This window comes from Elephas maximus, chromosome 11 (genome assembly GCF_024166365.1).
Source record: "Elephas maximus indicus isolate mEleMax1 chromosome 11, mEleMax1 primary haplotype, whole genome shotgun sequence".
In the NCBI taxonomy this organism is placed as follows: domain Eukaryota; kingdom Metazoa; phylum Chordata; class Mammalia; order Proboscidea; family Elephantidae; genus Elephas; species Elephas maximus.
The window spans coordinates 29,009,828-29,032,866 of record NC_064829.1 but is presented as its reverse complement, the minus strand read 5'-3'; the positions used below and the strand labels follow the sequence as shown (position 1 = coordinate 29,032,866).

General features: G+C 38.2%; 1 protein-coding gene across 3 annotated transcripts in view; it reads right to left on the bottom strand.

Annotated features, from left to right (window-relative positions):
• RBBP8 (RB binding protein 8, endonuclease) overlaps positions 1 to 23,039 on the bottom strand; it is a 132,716-nt gene that overhangs the window by 55,264 nt on the left and 54,413 nt on the right. For all 3 annotated transcript variants that reach the window (XM_049900494.1, XM_049900493.1, XM_049900495.1), the window contains one exon: positions 8,454 to 8,566. In XM_049900494.1, coding sequence (XP_049756451.1) covers positions 8,454 to 8,566 — 113 coding nt within the window. The remainder of the gene's footprint in view (positions 1 to 8,453; positions 8,567 to 23,039) is intronic.

Below are 23,039 nucleotides of genomic sequence, written 5' to 3'. Positions count from 1 at the left end.
CGAAACCCGGTAAAGGACACTACAAAAAAACAAAACTACAGACCAATGTCCATCATGAACACTGATGCAAAAATCCTCATCAAAATTCTAGCCAATATAATTCAATAACATATCAAAAAAATAATTCACCACGACCAAGTGGGATTCATACCAGGTATGCAGGGATGGTTCAACATCAGAAAAACAAGCAATGTAATCCACACATAAATAAAACAAAGGACAAGAACCACATGAACTTATCAATTGATGCAGTAAAGGCATTTGACAAAAGTTTAAAACTCATTCATGATAAAAACTCTTAGCAAAATAGGACTAGAAGGGAAATTCCCCCCCCCCCCCCCCAAAAAAGAGGGCATTTATACAAAGCCAACAGCCAACATCACCTTAATGGAGAGAGTCTGAAAGCATTCCCTTGAGCATGGAAACCAGGCAAGGATGCTGTTTATCACCACTTTCGTTCAGCATTTTCCTAGCCAGAGTAATTAGGCTAGAAAAAGAAATAAAGGGCATCCAACTGGTGAAGAAGAAGTAAAAATATCTGTATTTGCACATAACTAACTCAAAATAGATCAAAGACCTAAACATAAAATCTGAAATGATAAAGATCATGGAAGAAAAAATAGGGATAACGTTAGGAACCCTAATACATGGCATGAATAGAAAACAAAACATTACTAACAATGCATAAACACCAGAAGAAAAACTAGGTAACTGGAAGCTCCTAAAAATCAAACACCTATGCTCATCAAAAGACTTCACCAAAAGAGTAAAAAGACAACCTACACAGTGGGGAAAATTCTTGGCTACGAGAAATCCGATCAGCATCTAACCTCTAAAATCTATAAGATACTGCAAAACCTCAGCAACAGACAGACAAATCACCCAATTAAGAAATGGCAAGGCTAGCATTAATCCAGAAAATACAAAATAATAAATGTTGAAGACGTTATACAGAGACTGGAACACTTACACAGTGCTGGTGGGAATGTAAACTGGTAAAACTGCTTTGGAAATCGATTTGGCACTTCCTTAAAAAGCTAGAAATAGAAGTACCATAGGATCCAGTAATCCCACTCCTTGGAATATATCCTAGAGAAATAAGAGCCTTCACACAAATAGATATATGCACACCCATGTTCACTGCAGCACTGTTCACAGTAGCAAAAAGATGGAAACAACCCAGGTGCGCATCAATGAACAAATGGATACAGAAATTACGGTATATTCACACAATGGAATACTACGCAATGATATAGAACAACAATGAATCTGTGAAATATCTCACAATGTGAATGAATCTAGAAGGCATTATGCAGAGTGAAATTAGTCACAAAAGGACAAATATTGTATGAGACCACAATTATAAGAACTCAAGAAAAGGTTTAAATTCAGAAGTAAGCATTCTTTTATGGTTATTAGGGTGAGGGGGAGAGGGGCAGGGCTATTCACTAACTAGATAGGAGATAAGAATTATCTTAGGTGAAGGGAAGGACAACACAGGATACAGGGGAAGTCGGCACAACTGGAATAAACCAAAAGCTAAGAAGTTTCCTGAATATAACCAAACAGTTCAAGGGACAGAGTAGCAGGGGCAGGGGTCTGGGGGCCATGGTTTCAGGGGACATCGAGGTCAATTGGCATAACAAAGTTTATGAAGAAAATGTTCTGCATCCCATTTTGGTGAGTGGCGTCTGGGGTCTTAAAAGTTAGCAAGCGGCCATCTAAGATGCATCAATTGGTCTCAACCCACCTGGAGCAAGAGAAAATGAAAAACACCAAAGACACAAGGAAAATACAAGCCCAAGAGACAGAAAGGGCCACATAAACCAGAGGCTCCATCAGCCTGAGACTAGAAGAACTAGATGGTACCCGGCTACCACTAATGACTGCCCTGACAGGGAATACAACAGAGAGTTCCTGACACAGCAGGAGAAAAGTGGGGTGCAGAATTCAAGCTGCAGTAAAAAAGCCCAGATTTAATGGTCTGACTGAGACTGGACGGACCCTGGAAAACATGGCCCCCAGACGCTCTGTTAGCCCAGGACTGAAACCATTCCAGGAGCCAAATCTTCAGACAAAGATTAGACTGGACTATATATAAGACATAAAATGATACTCGTGAAGTGAGTGCTTCTTAGCGCAAGTAGATACATGAGACTAAATGGGCAGCTTCTTTGAGAAGGCAAAAAGGGACAGGAGCTGGTTGAACGGACATGGGAAACCTGGGGTGGAAAGGAGGAGTCTGCTGTCACATTATAGGGAGAGCAACTAGGGTCACATAACAACGTGTGTATAAATTTTTGTATGCAAAGCTAACTGAAATGTAAACTTTCACTTAAAGCACAATAAAATAAATAAGTGTCTGGACTAACATAGGAGATGTAGAAATAGGGAGTGCGGCCAAGTAGAAGAGCTGTTACACAGGCAGAGGCAGTAGTAGTAGTTGGCAACTCATCCTAGGTAGAGGTAAGAGAAGTCAAAGATGACTTTGGATTTCTGATTAAGAAGGTTTACTTGATTCTCTCTCTTCAAATCCAAATGGAATGACAAAAGAACTCTAAAAATAAGTCCACTGCAAGACTGAAAAGCCAGGAAGGGTACCAACAAGCAAATCAGAATTATGAAAAATTCCTGAATAGTTTAAAAATAGATAGGCTCAGACTGATGATAAAATCCAACAAAGAAAGGGCCTTAAGGAAAATTAAATTCTGCCAGGAAACCTCACATTAACCCCAATATCAGAGACAGCAGGGCCCGAAAAATTGCTGAATGTATAAAGAAAGGATGGCTAAAAACATGAGGACAGATCTTAGGCTAACGCCATGCGGACAAATCTCTAAAGTGGAAATCCTGACACAGGAGATTCCATGAAGGCAACTAGGTCAGCGCTACCAAAAAACTTGCTGCAACCACTGGAGAAGATACCCCTACACTGAGAAGATAAATTATCCATAAACCCTATAGGGAAGCTCTCTGGTGAAATGTTCTCCCCTTGCCCCCTCTGGCCACTGAAGTAGGGCTCTTGTAAACCTGAAACTGCGTTCATTATCAGCAAACTAGGGATGATGGGCTGAGCTGATAAACTAAGACTGCACTTAACAAAAGCAACCAATTTAAAAACTCATCTACAATTACAGACAATATTCAACAAACACTTGAAAAAAATTAAAAACATTTAAAAGTTAAACTGAATAATTAACCCCTGGATAAATAGTTTTAATATAGGAAACAAAAGATATCTTTTATTAAGTACAACTGACATCTTGAGAAAGGTTTCAAAGGCTGATGGAGCTATTACAAAAAAAAAACCAAAAAACAAGCAACAGGCTACCATGAAAAAGAAACAAAGATCATAAATATTAAAAATTTAATAGGACGAAAGCAGGAAAAATGTGATTGAAGATAGAATTAATACCTACCTGAGTAATTCTTCCAGAATTCAGCACTAAAGAACAAAGCTACAAAGTGTAAAAGAAATGCATCTAACATCTGTCTAATACGAGTTCCAGAAGAAAAAACAGACAGAATATATAGAGGAGGAAATACTCAAAAAAATAACAAAAAAATCTCCCTTGGGCTAAGCAAACACTTGAAGGTAGAAGAGCAGATTACATACTCTAACAGTGTTCTTACCACCAGACAATTAGATCCTGCATAAAAATAAAAACATAATTTTTGCTAAACTGCTAACCTCTATTCAACTGCTAAGCTCACAGGAAGAAGTATCCAAGGGAGTTCTACACCACCACCAATCATCAACAAAAACTGTGAGCAGCGTAAGTAAGCAGATGTTGGTATCAGCACTGCAGTAAGGTGAAAGGTCTGAACCTGGGATCTCTAGGGTAAGCCAGAACCCCTAAAATGATCCTAATTCACTTACCATGACAGTCGGCAAAAGCCACTCATATACATATCCCTAAATATTTCAGATAATAAAATTATCTGATGCAGTAATGAAAAATTTAAATATTTAAAAGACGGAATCCCAAAATAAATGTACAAGTGATTACAAAAAAATGAGTTTTTTAAGCAGGCAAAATTACGACAATTTAGCATCATAAAGAATAATGAAAATAACTGATTGAAACACAGTGAATACATAAAAATCCATCTGTCCATGACACTCACAAAAGAGAAAGCCTTACTCTCACCAAAACCAAAATGAAACAAAATACAAACAAAACCTCATTTGCCACAATGCAGGTGACTATTATACCAAGAACTTATTCGGAAAATGAGCAATAGAAAGGAAAAAAATAAGACGTACCATGCCTTTTTAGTAGAAACTACACTGCAGGATAACCTAAAGCCTCAGGAAATGAGGTTGAATTCTTGTTTACAGGATGTCAGCTGTTAAGTGTAGAAAGAATAAAAGAATTAGAAAATTATCATTTTGCAATCTCTAATTGATTCAGATGAGGATCACCAATGGCTCTGAAACCATTAAAGATCAAGGAAGAATTGCATATTTCCAAGGTTTCACAGTATCACATACCTCTTCCCCCACTCAGGTTACTTGTGGTGTGTGGGGAAAAACGTAACTCTATAACAGAGAAATGTGGCTGCCATCTTAATCCAGGAATCAAGCTCAGAATCCTTAAGACTGGAACAATCTGACAGTATCTGACTATTGACGAAGCAACATGAAGTAGAATCACCTATGAAGTATTCTTGCAACAATAATGTTTAATTTGAACCTAAGTAAGCCTTCAGATCCAAGTTCTACTTTACAAAAAAAATAAAGGAACAAGATAAAGAAAACAATGAGAAAAATCCAGAAGGTGCCATATTCCTTAAGAAAAATGGCCCTACTTCTTCAACTAGTTAATGTTATAAAAGAAAAAAAGGTGGGGGAGAGAAGTAGGGGAAGAAGCTCTTCTAGATTAAAAAAAGACAAAGCAATCAAATGCAATGTGTGGTCTGTAATTGGACCAAGTTTGAACAAAACTGTTGAAAAAGACTTTTAAGGACAATTTTGGATTGTCTGTATGAATATGGACTGGCTATTAGAGAATACCAGCAAATTATGGGCAATTTTCAATAGGTATGGTAATGGCATGCTTAAAAAGAAAAAAACTTAGGTAGTAATTATTCAAGTAATTAGAGGAGAAATGTATATAACTTACATTAAAATATTTCAGTTTGGAAAAAAGTTGAAACACATATAGTATTAGAAAATAAAAAAATAGGCAGACTGGAAAAGTACCAAATAGAATTTCCAGAAATAAAAAATTATGGTTATTGACATTAAGTTAACAGAGCGTTAACAGAAACTGCTGAAGAAATAATTAGTATACTAAACAAAAAAAAAAACGAAGTAGTGTTTTGCAATTTCTGTAAATCGTCAGGCAAAAACAGAGCAACTAGATAGAAACACCAAAAATGTCCAAGCAACATGAAGCCCTTAATACTTTTATCCTTATAATAATTTTGTATAGAATTTGGTCTTGATAATTTTTCTGTTGCTCATTTTTATGTGAAATTGGGTTTCTAGAACTTCTGAGTAATCACACTAGTGGTATTATCATTGTTGTTGCTGGGTGTCATCAAGTTGACTCTGACTCATAGCGACACCATGTGACAGAGTAGAACGGTCTCATAGGGTTTTCTTGACTGTAATCTTTACCGAAGCAGGTCGCCAGGTCTTTCTCCCTAGGAATGGGTGGGTGGGTTCAAACTGCCAACCTATCGGTTAGCAACTGTGCCCCCAGGGCTCTGTGGGAAAAAGATGTGGCAGTCTGCTTCTCTGAAGATTTACAGCCTTAGAAACCCTATGGGGGCAGTTCTATTCTGTCCTACAGGGTTGCTATGAGTCGGAACTGACTTGATGGTAATGTGTTTGGTAATATACAAAAGGCTCTTAATTAAAAAATATGAAGGGCAAATAGGGCAATTGAAAAAAAGGGCAAACAACACAAGCCATTCACTCAAGAAGAAATGCAAACTCGAAGATCATGGAAACTTTTATCACAGTAGTCTCATACAATATTTGTCCTTTTGTCACTGACTTATTTCTCTGTGTAAGTCTGTCACAAAACAACAAACATTAACAGACCACTATTATAAGAACTCAGGAAAAGGTTTACACAGAAAAAAGCATTCTTTGATAGTTATGAGGATAGGGAGGGAGTAGGAGGGGAAATCACTAACTAGATAGTAGACAGGCGTCAACTTCAGTGAAGGGAAGGACAACATACAATATAAGGGAAGTTAGCACAACTGGAGCAAAGCAAAAGCACAGAAGTTTCCTAGACATAACTAAATACTTTGAGGGGCCAAGTAGCTGGGTCTGGGGCCTGGGGACCATAGTTTCAGGGGACATCTAGGTCAACTGGCATAGCATAGTTCATAAAGAAAATGTTCTACATCCCACTTTGCTGAGTAGCATCTGGGGTCTTAAAAGCTTATGAGTGGCCATCTAAGATACATCTATTGATCTCATCCTTTCTGGAGCAAAGGAGAATGAAGAAAACCAAAGACAAAAGGAAAATCTTAACTCAAAGGACTAAAGGACCACATGATCCAGAAACTCCACCAGCCTAAGGCCAGAAGAACTAGATGGTGCCCAACTACCACCAATGATTGCTCTCACAGGGATCACAACAGACAGTCCAAGACAGAGCGGGAGAAAAATATAGAACAGAATTCACAAAAAAAAGACCAGACTTATCGGTCTGACAGAGGTTGGAGCAACCTCTGAAAGTATGGCCCCTGGACATTCTGCTAATCCAGAACTGAAACCATTACCGAAGCCCACTTTCCAGACAAACATTAGATAGGCCTATAAAACAAAAAATAACACATGTGAGGAACATGCTTCTTTGTTCAATCAAATATATGAGACCCAAACGGGCAATTCCTGTCCAAAAGCAAGATGAGAAGGAAGGGACAGGAACTGGGTGAATGTCCAAAGGGAACCTGGGGTGGAAAGGGGAGTGTACTGTCACACTGTGGGGATTCCAACCAATGTCACAGAACAGTATGTGTATAAATTTTTGAATGATAAATTAACTTGAGCTGTAAATTTTTAACTAAAGCATAAAAAAAGGGTACCAGAAAAAAAAATAATATGAAAAAGTAATAAGGAGATTGTAAATTTTAAAAAGGTATCATTCTTCACTCACTAAATTGGATATTATCAATTAATACACTATGCACAAAGCTGAAGAGGCTGTAGGGAAACAAGCATTCTCAAGCACTCAAATAAACAAAAAAACTAAGCTGTCCATCAAAACGGGAAAAGTTAAATAAACTATACTAAGGTGTATAATGCAGCCATTAAAAAGAGCACCGTCCTAATTCTTAACACCTAGTGAAAGATTTTTGCTTGTTTTGGGGTTTTCAGCTATTTTTAAGACAGTTTAAGTTGCTAGAAATTTATTACATATGCAGACATTACTGTAGATTATTTCTAGTACTAATGATAACATGATTGTAAATCTCGACTGTATTTATTGGGATGTGGCAATTTTCTACTCATTGGTAATATATTTATATTCCTAAATTTACACATGTATACATGGACACATACACACCATAAACGCTATAGTCCTAAATACGTTAACATGTAAAGACTCCTAAGACAGAGTCTAAAGGCAAAAGCAAGCGTCAGAATAGGAAGTATTGCATGATCCCATCAAAATTTAAAAGTGAAGAGAAAGGAGGTAGGGAAGGAGACACAGACAGACAAAAAGATAGACAAAACTGTAACTGGAATGATACATACCATCAGGCTGTTAATAGTAGTTACTTTTGGGAGCAGAATAAAACTATATTCTATCTATTTTTAAAATAAAAAAAAAATGATAGAATATAGTTTTTCTTGCTTGAGTAACCAGAATGACAGCTTAATAGAGAAAAAAAAAAAAGTCAGAAGACAGAATTAATTTGGAAAAGATCTTAACTACACTTGGACGTGCTTATTTTGGGTTGCTTATGCGGAATCCAGGTAAAGGTCACCAAGACACATGAATAATTAGATGAAGAAGGTGAAGGGGAGAAAGCGAAGCAGAACGTAAGAAAACCCTACTGTGAATGAAGGATAAGAATAAACTTAAAATAGTATAAATCTTTGTAGAACACTATAATTAAATTATCTGCTGTGTATTTAACTTTACTGGGTTTAGGTAATAAACTTACATGCAATAAAGATAAAACCAAAGAAGTCAATATGGACATATCCAAAGGAAATTTATTTGCTTCTTGTTTCCTAACTGTGAGACCAGCTTTAAGGCCGATGTCGACAGTATCTGCATAACCTTTTTTTTATCTTTGTTTCTTACTAAAATGAGCATGAGATTAAATCCACAAAAAGGAAAAAAGGACATAAGAGCTTTTACCGAAATGACAAAAAATATGTTAACAATCCACTTGACTGCAACCAATTTACTAAAAGGTTTTAACAAAAGGACATTATGCTTTAAAGACTTAATAAATGAAGAAAGGAAACTCACTAAGCTCTGTGATAAGTTTAAGATTCTGCTGCCGGATATTTTCAAACTCTTGCTGTTTTTTCCGCATATGTTCTTCAGTTACTGCACATCGATCACATAATCCTGCTCTTAACCTATGAAACAAAAACAAAATATTTTTTCATCTACTAAAAGATACCTCCTTGAAGGAAACAAGAAGGGTATGTATACAGAGGGTAGGAAAAGGGAGGGAAAAAACTACGTGAAGTCAAAACAAATTTTAAAATACCAATGTAAGCATTTTTTGCATAGAGATCTTAAGGTAAATATCAAAATAATATGCAGAATTGAAAGTGACCGATTATGAAGAAAGAGGGAATTGGTGAGAAGAAGAATAGTAGATACGGTCTTCTTAACCTTGAAAAAAACTATTTAGATCTTTAAGCTGTGAGCTTTGCAACTTTGATTAAACAAAAAATGATCAAAGGATATAGGGATGCTTAATCAATAGAAAAGATTAACCCCTCCCCCGCCATGCTTTGCTTTTAATTCTAGTTTAAATAATCTCGTGGCTAAGAGAAGAGTTAAACCAGTGTTAGAATTCTTGCCTTCCCTGTGGGGGTCCCAGGTTCAATTCTTGGCCAATACACCTTGAGCACAACCACCATGGCCTTGCTGGTGAAGGTTTGCATGTTGTTATGATGCTAAACAGGTTTCAGTGGAACTTCCAAACTAAGACATACTAGGAAGAAAGGCATGGCAAGCTACTTCTAAAAATGAGCCAGTGAAAATAGTATGGATCACAACAGTCAGACCTCATTGTGTATGTATGGTAGGCGTAAGTTGGGGGCTGACTTAACGGTAGTAACAAAAAATGACTCTGCTTCACTCCTAGTGCCATCTATTGGTGATAGGTAGAGCCTGAATTGTAGCTTTGTTAAAATCCATCAAAATTTATTAACGTGAGGTTTACAACTAGAAGAATATGTGGTAAAAAAAAAAAAAAAAAAAACAACTCTTCAGAAAATTCTGATGGTCACACACATGCAAGGGCCAAGGGATTAAATTAACCTTCAAAGTACTTTTATAATTTTAAAATTAATGACTATGGGAAACAGTGAACAAGTAAACAGTTAACAAGGGGCAAGTGAAAAATCAGAAGTAATTTGGGAGGAGGACTGTTATAAGCAAGTATAAGGAATGAGAATGAAGGTAAGTTCTTTTAGACATTTCAGGAAACAAAAAATTCAAATAAAAATTTTTCATCAACTGGCTAGAGAAGGTAAACAGTAAGGACTTACCCAAGAAAGTGTCAATCCTAAACATCACTGATCAATACACATATGTTCACTCAAACCAAGAGTAGTAAATTCAAACGACATCAGAGGCTCAGCCAGGTAATAAGTGAAACAAGCAGTGAAGCAGGAAATGGATAAAAGTAAGACACAGCTTGAGGAGAAATGCTTGTGCATTTTCTACATGCAAGAGAGTCATAATAGAGAAATAAACCTGAAACAGAAAGAAGACTAGAGTGGAGATCATCAGCCCTCAAGATACTGCAACAGATTCCTGTTAGACAGAAAGAAGCCTGTTTAAACCCTATGGGGCAGTTCTGCTCTGTCCTATAGGGTTGTTACGAGTCAGAATTGACTTGATGATGGTGGGTTATGGTTATGACTGCTACTTAAAAGAGCCCCGCCCAAAATGGTATAGGTACTACTTTGAAGCAAATCCCATATAGGAAGGAGGGAAGTGAGTGAGGGTAGAGATAAACAAGACTGGACACAAGTGGGTACCTGATGAAGCTGAGTGATGGGTACATGGAGTTCATTATACATTTTACATTTGGGTATGTTAAACATTTTCCATGATAAGAAGTAAAATACATTAAATTGGAACACAATGGAGCTGTAAAAAATGAATTAGATCTATATATGCTGATGTACAATTTAAAAAAGGTGCAGAAAAAGTTATTAAAAAAAAAAAGGAGCCTGTTTAGAGAGAAAATGATGAGGAAATAGCAGGCTGGGACAGTTGGGTAAGCGATTTGCCCAGAAGAATTCCAGAGGTAGTCTAGTGTCAGAGCTATCAAATACAACAGAGAGCAGGAGTGAGAAGCAGCTGAAGTCTCTTGATTCCATCAGCTAGCTCCCATGTCGTCTACCTTATTCCGAAGGAAAAAAATAGTGCCACAGGCAGAATGGCTGCATGAGGACCTCAGCCAATCTTCTCAATAAACAGTGATAAAACTGAACAAAACAGTAAAAACAATCATTTAAAGTCTCTAGAAATTCAGCAATGGCCATACGACAGTTGAGAAGCACTTATTCAAGAAAATCCACTGAATCTTGCTAAGAACAGTGGAAGTCTATAGTATTTTTGCAACTCAGTGTTGGAAAAAGTCTATGCTAGGTTGGCAGTGCAGCCTGTGAGGACCGACAGCTCCTAGCCCCTCCCGTGGCTCTGGCTCCATGCTGCAGAGAGTATGCCCAGGATGGGTATGGCAAACTGTGTGAGCTGAGGGCTCAATGGCCCCACCTCAGAGGGCTATTTGGAGCAGAGAGCGGAACAATTCATGCCCAAAGTGTTGTCAAAAACAATAGTGATCATGGTGGAGAGCAATCAGGGAAGGTTAAGTATTTCCAAAGAAGTCTAAGTCTCCAAGTGATACTAGTATAGGCAAATAAAATAGCAAACTAACCAGAAATTTATTAGAGAGATCTGGGGAAAGAGATGCCTAAAAAGGGATCTACTGAGATCATACTCATCTCTGCCAGTCTAGAAGGCTGTATGCATGTGCAAGGTTGTATCCACTAAGAAGTAACTAGGGAGTACTTGCAAACTACTACTCCCTTGCTGCACATGTGGCAGGCTTGTAAATTCCTTGAACTTTGAAAAAAAAGTCTCCGAGCCACATACAGATCCAACAGCAGGGAAGGGTGATCTGCACACAAGAAAAAAAAAAAAAAATGCAGACTACAGAAACTCTTTGAGGGGGTCCAGATGTTGGACTTCAAATCAGCTATTATAAATACAATATGTTCAAAGAACTGAAGGAAACTATGTTTAAATGACTCATAAAGAAATAGAAATTGTAAGAAAGAACCAAATGGAAATTCTGGAGCTGAAAACTATAATAACTAAAATGAAAAATTCACTAGAGGGGCTCCACAGTAGATGTGAGCTGCCAAAAAAAAAAAAAAAATCAGTGAACTTGAAGGTATATCAATACAAAGAATAAAAAAAAAAAAAAAAAAGGATGAAGAAAAACAAAGACTTAGAGACCTGTGGGGCACCATTAAGCATACCAACATACATGTAATGGGAACAGCAGGAGAGCAGGGAGACAAAGAAGCAGAAAAAAACATTTGAAGAATAGCTGAAATTTTCCCAAATTTGATTAAAAGTGTTAATCTACACATCCATGAAGCTCAACTCCAAATAGGATAAACACAAAGAGCTCCACACCTAGACACATTAGGGTCAAAATGCTGAAAGCCAAAAACAAAATCTTGAAAGTTACAAGAGAAAAACAACTTGTGCAAGGAACCCCAAACAGCTGGCTTCTCATCATAAACAATGAAGGCCAGACAGCAGTAGGATGAGAGTCAAAATGCTGAAGGGGGAAAAAAAAAAGCTTTTGAGCATCCCTAGCAAAATCTAAGAGATGATGCCATTAAACAAAAAAATGCGCACACACTCATATGTATATATCAAGCAGTGATCAACAAACAAAAAGTTCTTGGATATTAAACATGTGACTATAAAAATAACTTCAATAGTAGATGTCTTAGTCATCTAGTGCTGCTATAATAGAGATACCACCATAGTGGTACGGCTTTAACAAAGAGAAATTTATTCTCTCACTGTCTAGTAGGCTACAAGTCCAAATTAAGGTCATCAGCTCCAGAGGAAGGCTTTCTCTCTCTGTTGGCTCTGGAGGAAGGTCCTTGTCATCAACGTTCCCTCGGTCTGGGAGCAACTTAGCACAGGAACTTCAGGTCCAAAGGACACGCTCTGCTTCTGGTGCTACTTTCCTGGTGGTACAAGGTCCCCATATCTCTCTGCTCACTTCTCTCTTTTATATCTCAAAAGAGATTGGCTTAAGACACTAATCTTGTAGATCTCATCAATATAGCTGCTGCTAATCCATCTTATTACATCACAGTGATAGGATTTATAACACATAGGGAAATCACATCAGATGATAAAATGGTAGACAATCGTAGAATCATACAAGAGAATTATGACCTAACCAAGTTGACAAGATATTTTGGGGGGACACAACTCAATCCATGACAGTAGGTTTGAAGAATAAAATAGAAGAAATCTCCCAGAACATGGAACAAAAACCAAGTAACAGTAAATAAGCAAAAAGATGACAGAGGATCAGTTCATAACGTCCAATATCTGACTAAGGAGAACTCTAGAACAGAAATAATTGAAGAAAATAATAAAAAAAAATTTGCCAGATAGATGAGAAGAGGGGGACAGAAGCTGGCAGAATGGACACAGGGAATACAGGATGGAGAGAAGGAGTGTGCTGTCTCATTCGGGGGGGAGCAGCTGGGAGTGCACAGTGGGACATGTATGGCTTTTTGTATGAGAGACTGACTTGATTTGTAAACTTTCACCCAAAGCACAACAAATAAATTTTTAAAAATTTATGTAAAAAAAAAATTTTTGCCAGAGCACAAGGGATACTAATGTTCAGGTTAATAAACTGAGTATCTAGCCCAATGAAGGAAACACACATACACACACTCACACAGAAAAATCATTATAAAATTTCAGAACACCAAGGATAAAAAGACCTTAAATTCCTGAAAGAAAAAAAATCTGTTATCTACAAAGGAATGAAAATAAGAATGATATCAGAGTTCTTATCAGCAATGGACGCTAACAGTCAATGGAGCAATGCCATCAAAGTTTTGAGGGAAAATTATTTTGAACCTAGAATTTTACATCTAGTCAAAATAGCAACTAAGTGCAAAAAAAAAAAAAAAAAAAACACTTTCAGACATGCAAGGATTCCTTGAAAATTTATTTCCTGTGCATTCTTTTTTCAGAAGTTACTTGAGTATGAACTATAACAGAATGCGCAGGAAAAATTAATAAAAAGGAATAACAGGCTCATATTTTATCAGCTACGTTCAATGGTGTATCTCCAAGGTCTAAGCAATGCCTGGCACAAAGTAGGTGCTCTATAAATATTTGTTGACTGTCTTAACGTGAGTTAAAAGAAATGATTGAATTAATGCAAGTAACTAATGAAAAGAAATTCCAGAATGATAGCTGTAGACTAAAAAGTGGTCCAGGAGACAGCCCAAAATGGCAACTTAGTCAGATACACTGTGCCTTCCCCTTCCACCGAAGACCCAAGAAACCATGTGAAACAGATACAGGTGACAATCCTGGAACCCTGAGCATCAAAAGGAAGGATGAAGAATTAGACTGAACACTGACTGGAAGGAGAAACTGAATGAAAACAGTGAACGAGGAAGAGTTACAGATCAGATATGCCCTGCCAGCTGGCCCGGTGCAGCATGGCCATCTTGAGAAAAAGTGAGCAGCGACACCAGGTGAGGAGCACAGGAAGGCAACTTCATGGATTCCCAATTGGAGACAGAGAAACTGTGTAGACAAACACGGATTGAAGGTCAGCAGGAAATGAACTGGATCTAAGAAGGGAAAGTACAGGAAGGCAGGTGAGAGCTCCAAGAATCCTGGCGACCACAGAACAGAGAAGCCAGGAACCAGAGACAGGACCACTCACCAGTAGCAGTCCCTAACCATCAGGGTGGATGGCGCACATGCAGTAGTAGGTCCACAGGCTCTCAGCAGGAGGTCCTCCACTGGACTAGACTCTGGGCAGCACCCCCCACTCCCAGCATTTGGTTGGGTCCAGGTCCTGATTGTTGGCTGCAGCCTTTGGAGAGTACCCCAACACCCACACCTGGTAATCAGCGGAGCATGTTCTCCCTAACCTCCGCCCTCTTGAGTTTGAGTCCCCCCGAATCCTTCTGCCCTGCCTGCCTGGGGACCAAAGTATGGCTGTCACCCTAAGATACTCTTTTAATCTGGAACTAAAGCGACTCCCAGAGGTCACCTTTCAGCCAAAAAATAGAGTGAAATAAACAGTAACACCAGGAGGAATGTAGGTGTTCCTTTAAACAATCAACTATATAAGACCAAACGGCTGACATTTACACAAAAGCAAAGATGAGAAGGCAAGGAGGCGCAGGGAAACTGGATAGAGGGAAATGGGGCAGGTGGAGTGGAAATGTTACCAGTGCTAACAGACTATGGGGGATTGTAACCAACGTCACAAAACAATTTGTGTTATGAATGAGAATCTAATTTGCTGTTTAAACTTTCACCTAAAACACAATTAAAAAAAAAAAAGTAACTGGACCAAGTCAGTACAGAAAGTTTTTCAGCTCCCACAAGTATGTCTTCAAGAAAAAGAACAGAAAAGATCATAAGAAATACATAGAGTAACTAAGGCGTTGTTGTTGTTAGGTGCCATCCAATTGGTTTCGACTCATAGCAAACCTATGTACAACAGAACGAAACACTGCCCAGTCAATCATTGTTATGCCTGAGCCCACTGTTGCACCCACTGTGTCAATCCCATTTCACTGAGGGTCTTTCTCTTTTCTGCTAACCTGGTGCTTTACCAAGCATGATGTCCTTCTCCAGGGACTGATCCCTTCTGACAACATGTCCAAAGTACATAACATGCAGTCTCGTTATCCTTGCTTCTAAGCAGCATTCTGGCCGTACTTCTTCCAAGGCAGATTTGTTCGTTCTTTTGGCAGTCCATGGTATATTCAATATTCTTTGCCAACAACACAATTCACAGCCATCAATTCTTCTCTGGTCTTCCTTATTCACTGTCCAGCTTTTGCATGCATATGATGCAACTGAAAAAACCATGGCTTGGGTCATGCACATCTTAGTCTTCAAGGTGACATTTTTACTTTTCAACACTTTAAAGAGGTCCTTTGCAGTGGATTTCCCCAATGCAATGTATCTTTTGATTTCCTGAGTGCAGCTTCCATGGGTGTTGATTGTGGATCCAAGTAAAATGAAATCCTTGACAACTTCAATCTTTCTTTCGTTTATCATGATGTTGCTTATTGGTCCAGATGTGAGGATTTTTGTTTTCTTTATGTTGAGGTGTAATCTGTACTGAAGGCTTTGGACTTTGATCTTCATCAGTAAGTGCTTCAAGTCCTCTTCACTTTCAGCAAGCAAGGTTGTGTCATCTGCATAACGCAGGTTGTTAATGAGTCTTCCTCCAATCCTGATGCCCTGTTCTTCTTCATATAGTCCAGCTTCTTGGATTATTTGCTCAGCATACAGATTAAGTATGGTGAAAGGATACAACCCTGATGTACACCTTTCCTGACTTTAAAACACGAAGTATCCCCTTGTCCTATCTGAACTGCTTCTTGAGCTATGTACAGGTTCCTCCTGAGCACAATGAAGTGTTCTGGAATCCCCATTCTTCACAATGTTATCCATAATTTGTTATGATCCACATAGTCGAATGCCTTTGCATAGTCAATAAAACACAGATAAACATCCTTCTGGTATTCTCTGCTTTCAGCCAGGATCCGTCTAACATCAGCAATGATATCCCTGGTTCTATATCTTCTTCTGAATCCGGCCTGAATTTCTGGCAGTTTCCTGTCGATATACTGCTGCAGATGTTTTTGAATGATCTTCGGCAAAATTTTGCTTGAACGTGATATTAATGATATTGTTTGATAATTTCCACATTCAGCTGGATTACCTTTTTTGGGAATAGGCTTAAAGATGGCTCTCTTCCAGTCGGTTGGCCCGGTAGCTGTCTACCAAATTTCTTGGCATAGACGAGTGAGCACCTCCAGCACTGCATCTGTTTGTTGAAACATCTCAGTTGATATTCCATCAATTCCTGAAGCCTTGTTTTTCACCAATGCCTTCATTGCAGCTTGGACTTCTTCCTTTAGCACCATCAGTTCCTCATCATATGCTACCTCTTGAAATGGCTGAACGTCAAACAATTCTTTCCAGTATAATGACGCTGAATATTCCTTCCATCTTCTTTTGATACTTCCTGTGTTGTTTAATATTTTTCCCACAGAATCCTTCATTATTGCAACTCAAGGTTTGAATGTTTTCTTCAGTTCTTTCAGCTTGAGAAATGCCGAGCATGTTCTTCCCTTTTGGTTTTCTATCTCCAGCTCTTTGCACATGTCATTATAATACTTTGTCTCCTCAGGCCGCCCTTTGAAATCTTCTGTTTAGTTCTTTTACTTCATCATTTCTTCCTTTTGCTTTAGCTGCTCGATGTTCAAGAGCAAGTTTCAAAGTCTTCTGACATCTACTTTGGTCTTTTCTTTCTTTCCTGTCTTTTTAATAACATCTTGCTTTCTTCACATATGATGTTCTTGATGTCATTACATAACTCGCCCGGTCTTCGGTCACTAGTGTTCAATGCGTCAAATCTATTCTTGAGATGATCCCTTTAATTCAGGTGAGATGTACTCACAGTCATACTTTGGCTCTCATCGACTTGTTCTAATTGTCTTCAGTTTCAACTTGAAATTGCATATGAGCAATTATGGTCTGTTCCACAGTCAATCCCTGGCCTTATTCTGACTGATGATATTGAGCTTTTCCATCATCTGTTTCCACAGATGCGGTTGATTTAATTCCTGTTTATTTCATCTGGAGAGGTCCATGTGGATAGTTGCTGTTTTTGTTGGTGAAAAAAGGTATTTGCGATAAAAGAAGTCATTGGTCTTGCAAAATTCCATCATGCGATCTATAGCATCATTTCTATCACCAAGGCCACATTTTCCACCTTCCGATCCTTCCTCTTTGCTTCCAACTTTCACATTCCAATCACCAATAATTTCAACGCGACCTGACTGCACGTTTGATCAATTTCAGACTGCGGAAGCTGATAAAAATCTTCAATTATTTCTTCATCTTTGGCCTTAGTGTTTGGTGTGTAAATCCGAGTAAACAGCCTTATTAACTGGTCTTCCTTGTAGGCATATGGATATTATCCTATCACTTACAGTGTTGTACTTCAGGATGACGATGAATGCAATGCTATTTGTCTTCAAGTTGTCAGTCCTGGCATAGTAGACCATATGATTGTCCGATTCAAAATAGCCAATACCAGTCCATTTCAGCTCACTAACGCCTAGGATATTGATGTTTATGTGCTCCATCTCATTTCTGACAATTCCCAATTTTCCTAGATTCATACCCAGGTCCCAATTATTAATGGATGTTTGCAGCTGTTTCTTTTCATTTTGAGTTGTGCCACATCAGCAAATGAAGGTCCTGAAAGCTTGACTCCATTGAAGTCGTCTCTACTTTGAGGAGGCAGCTCTTCCATAGTTGTCTTTTTTTTTTTTTTTTTTTAATAATTTTTATTGAGCTTTAAGTTCTAGTTGTCTTTTGAGTGCCTTCCAAGCTGGGGGGCTCATCTCCTGGCACTACATCAGACCGTGTTTAGTTGCTATTCATGAGGTTTTCACTGGCTAATTCTTCTCAGAAGTACACTGCCGGCCCTTCTTCCTAGTCTTCGTCTGGAAGCTCAGCTGGAACCTGTCCACCTGATCCTGCTGGTTTCTGAATACTGGTGACATAGCTTCCAGTGTCACAGCAACACGCAAGCCCCCACAGTACGACAAACTGACAGACACTGACAGACAAAACAACATGGTAAAGAAAACATGTTTCTTGTCTCAATATAAAAAAAGGTAGTTAGAAATTCTAGGAAAAACAAAACAAACATTAAAAAATGACTTTTAAAAAGTCAATGTCATAATATAATTGTGAACTGCTTTGTGCAACTGGTTGGAAACGTTTTCCTTGATGGGCACAGAGGTCATGACATTGGACCCCTAGAAAATGAAATATAATCCTACGTCTGTGGTGAATATTTATATAACCAATAAATAAACGCTGTTTATTATTTTTCAACTTCCACAACCAAATTATAAACGAAATACAAATGACTAAAATCTGGCAACAGGAAAGAACGTAACTATTACCATCCTTGTTGTTATCTACTGTCCAGTCGGCCCCCGACTCGTGGCTCAGCCGACAGAAGGCAGGAGGAAGAAAGAAAGAGAGTGATGGAGGAAAGGGTAAAAGCACCCATACCCTCCTTTAATATTGTGGCAAGTCCAGGCGACTGCTGAGAGGTGAAGGAATATAAAAAAAAGATCTAAATACGTGTATTAAGGCCCAAACTACCACTCGCCTGTCAGTTTGCTGTATTGTGGTGGCATGCATGTTGCTATTATGTTGGAAGCTTTGCCATCTGTATTTCAAATACCAGTAGGGTCATCGTGGTGGAAAGGTTTCAGTAGAGCTTGCAGACTAAGACAGACTAAGAAGAAAAGTCTGGCAATCTATTTCTGAAAATTAGCCAATGAAAACTTTATGAATCACAACAGAATACTGTCTGATACAGTGCTGGACGATAAGGCTCCCTGGGTTGGAAAGCATTCAAAATGTACAGTGGCGAACATTTGACCAAAGATTCTACAGAAGAATCCTGATCAAAATGGAGAAAATGCAGAAGAGAATTTCAAATTCTCATGGAATCCAGACTTTCTGGAGCCACAGAGGGTGGATGAACCCCTGAAACTACTGCCCTGAGATAATCTTTAAACCTTCAACCAAAAATATCCCTGAAGTCTGAAAACCAAACAGCAGTCTTAACTAGTAAAAAATGTCTGCTTTCAGGAACTATCTATAAGGGATCAAAGTGACAACAGCAACTCAAAAGATTAGGTAGGAATCTCACGGGGCAATGAGTTTATGTTAATAGGGGAGGAACAACTCAGAAAAGGAGGGTGAGAATGGCTGTACAATTGGAAGAATGTAATCAACGTCAATGAATTTCACATGCAGATACTGCTGAATTGGTGTGTTTTGCTGTGCGTATTTCTCAACAATAGCAGCAATAAAGAAACCAAAAATGTGCAATGGCCGTTAACAATGGCCTTGAACATGCCAACGATCATGAAAATGGTGCAAGACCAGGAACTGTTTTGTTCTGTTTATATATGGGATCACCATGAATCAGAGCTGACTTGATGGCAGCTAACCACAACAAAGGCTCAAAGGTAAAACAGAACTAAAATAAAAACTATTCGAAATTAGGAAAGCTGGGAAAAGTAGTATCCTCATCTTCACAGCAAGAAGTCAACAGATACAGTCTCAAATTGATAAGCCAAGTATTAAAGTGAAAATACATCATTCACAACTTTGGAGAACTAAAACCTGGAATGGGGAGGGGTGGGAAAGAACGGAACATAAAATTACTATTTAATTATAAGCCTTTTTATAAAATTTTATTTTTTGTATGTGCACACATTACTTGAACAAAAATTCAAGAGGTAAAAAAAAAAAGAGCAAAACAAAACCCAGACAAAATAAGCCAAAGGGAGTACATTATATACTCCCTTTCATTATAGCACTTTAATTTAATATTATATTTTAGCAAACTTTGCATGAAATCTTTTTGAGAATTAAGGTACTAAAAAGGACACACAATTTCTTATCTTTCTGGTATAATATTTATGTATTCAGACCTATCAACCATTTCTAAAGCTAACGGTAAAGTCTACTTAACGCCTTTAACATTTCAAAGAAAGTATGAATAGATTCTCTCTAAACTATTCCAAAACCAAAACACTATTAACCTATTAAGAACACTCATTTTTAACTATTTGCTTAAAATACTTGACATTTCATACTTATAGTTCTCATTTTAAAATTTGTTCAAATTAACAGCTTGGGGTCCAGGTAATAAAGATTATAATAGTTGGCTTGATCTTGGTAAATAGTTTACACACAGAAGTAAATTACTGAGCTATCGCAAGAAACCAAACAGCTTTTGGCATTGAAAGGCCGCTGAAAAACTCTGAAGGACTTAAATAGCATTAAACAATTTTAATGTATTATTTAAATGTCATTCATTAGTCAGTTTATTTGTTATTAAAACTGAATACCTTATTGTTTCCAAGAAATCAAAACTAAAATCCCATGAGGTATCACGGAAAAAAATATCTTGGAACCCTGGGTTTCCAAGTTTAAAACTTCCACTTGTTTGAACAGCTAAAAAAGGAAGCAATATTCCCTAGCCTGTTTATTACTTCCAGTTTTCCCTTGGTTAGTTGCCACCCTTGATTACAATATTTGTCAAAGAGGGTCAACTCTTGATTGCTAGTTTAAATTTAAATGGATGTGAGAAAATATGCTTGCTTCTGTTTCCATCAGCAGGGTTCCATCGCCTATCTTTCCCTGCTGCTCTCAGAGAAAGAAAAAACAGGCCCAACTTCATAGCAGAATACAGTTTCATAGCTATGAAGCAGTAAAAGGGAAGAAAGTGTAATTCCACTCGTAAGAGCAGAAAGCAACATCCATTCTGAATTTTACTCCAGTTTGTTTACAGAGATGATGAAATGAAAGACTAATTTTGCTATTAAAACTTACCAGGTTAACAAGTATCCTCAATTGTTTGCTCTAACCAAAAAAGAGTTCCTCAAATTTATTCATTTTCATTCAATAGGGATTCGGTGAATACCTATGATGTACCTAGTACACTGTACTCATTAAAATTGACTACATCTGTGGAAAGAGACAATGGAAAAGCTCAATATCCTCAGTCAGAGGGCCAGGGGCTGGCTGTGGAGCAGACCATCAACTGTTCATATGCAAGCTCAAGCTGAAACTGAAGAAAATCAGAGCAAGTCCACAAGAGCCAAAATATGACCTTGAGTATATCCCACCTGAATTTAGAGACCATCTGAAAAACAGATTTGACACACTGAACACTAGTGACAAAAGACCAGTCGAGTTGTGGAATGACATCGAGGACATCATACATGAAGAAACCAAGAGGTCATTGAAAAGACAGGAAAGAAAGAAAAGACCAAGATGGATGTCAGAGGAGACTCTGAAACTTGCTCTCTAACGTTGAGCAGCTAAAGCAAAAGGAAGAATTGATGAAGTAAAAGAACTGGACAGAAGATTTCAAAGGGCAGCTTGAGAACACAAAGTATTATAATGACATGTGCAAAGAGCTGGAGATGGAAAACCAAAAGGGAAGAACACGCTCGGAGTTTCTCAGGCTGAAAGAACTGAAAAAAAAATTCAAGCCTCGAGTTGCAATAGTGAAGGATTCTAGGGGGAAAATATTAAACGACGCAGGAAGCATCAAAAGAAGATGGAAGGAACACACAGAGTCATTATACCAAACAGAATTAGTCAACGTTCAACCATTTCAAGAGGAAGCATATGATCAGGAACCAATTGTACTGAAGGAAGAAATCCAAGCCGCTCTGAAAGCACTGGCGAAAAACAAGGCTCCAGGAACTGACGGATCATCAACTGAGATGTTTCAATAAACAGATGTAGCACTGGAGGTGCTCACTTGTCTATGCCAAGAAATATGGAAGACAGCTTCCTGGCCAACTGACTGGAAGAGAGCCATATTTATGCCTATTCCCAAGAAAGGTGATCCAGCCGAATGTGGAAATTATAGAACAGTATCATTAATATCACATGCAAGCAAAATTTTGCAGAAGATCATTCAAAAACGGCTGTAGCAGTATATCGACAGGGAACTGCCAGAAATTCAGGCCGGTTTCAGAAGAGGATGTGGAACCAGGAACATCATTGCTGATGTCAGATGGATCCTGGCTGAAAGCAGAGAATACCAGAAGGATGTTTACCTGTGTTTTATTGACTATGCAAAGGCATTCGACTGTGTGGATCATAACAAATTATGGGTAACACTGCGAAGAATGGGAATTCCAGAACACTTAACTGTCCTCATGAAGAACCTTTACATAGATCAAGAGGCAGTTGTTCGGACAGAACAAGGGGATAGTGATTGGTTTAAAGTCAGGAAAGGTGTGCATCAGGGTTGTATTCTTTCACCATACCTATTTAATCTGTATGCTGAACAAATAATATGAGAAGCTGGACTCTATGAAGAAGAATGGGGCATCAGATTGGAGGAAGATTCATTAACAACCTGTGTTACGCAGATGACACAACCTTGCTTGCTGAAACTGAAAAGGATTTGAAGCACTTACTGATGAAGATCAAAGTCCAAAGCCTTCAGTATGGATTGCACCTCAACATAAAGAAAACAAAAATCCTCACAATTGGACCAATAAGCCACATCATGACAAACAGAGAAAGAACTGGAGTTGTCAAGGATTTCATTTTACTCAGATCCACATCAGTATCCATGGAAGCGGCAGTCAAGAAATCAAGAGATGCATTGCACTGGGTAAATCTGCTGCAAAGGACCTCTTTAAAGTGCTGAAGAGCAAAGATGTCACCTTGAAGACTAAAGGTGAACATGGCCCAAGCCATAGTATTTTCAATCACATTATATGCATGTGAAAGCTGGACAATGAATAAGGAAGACCACAGAATTGACACCTTTGAATTATGGTGTTGGTGAGGAATATTGAATATACCATGGACTGCCAAAAGAATGAAGAAATCTGTCTTGGAAGAAGTATGGCCAGAATGCTCCTTGGAAGCAAGGATGGCGAGACTGCATCTTACATACTTTGGACATGTTGT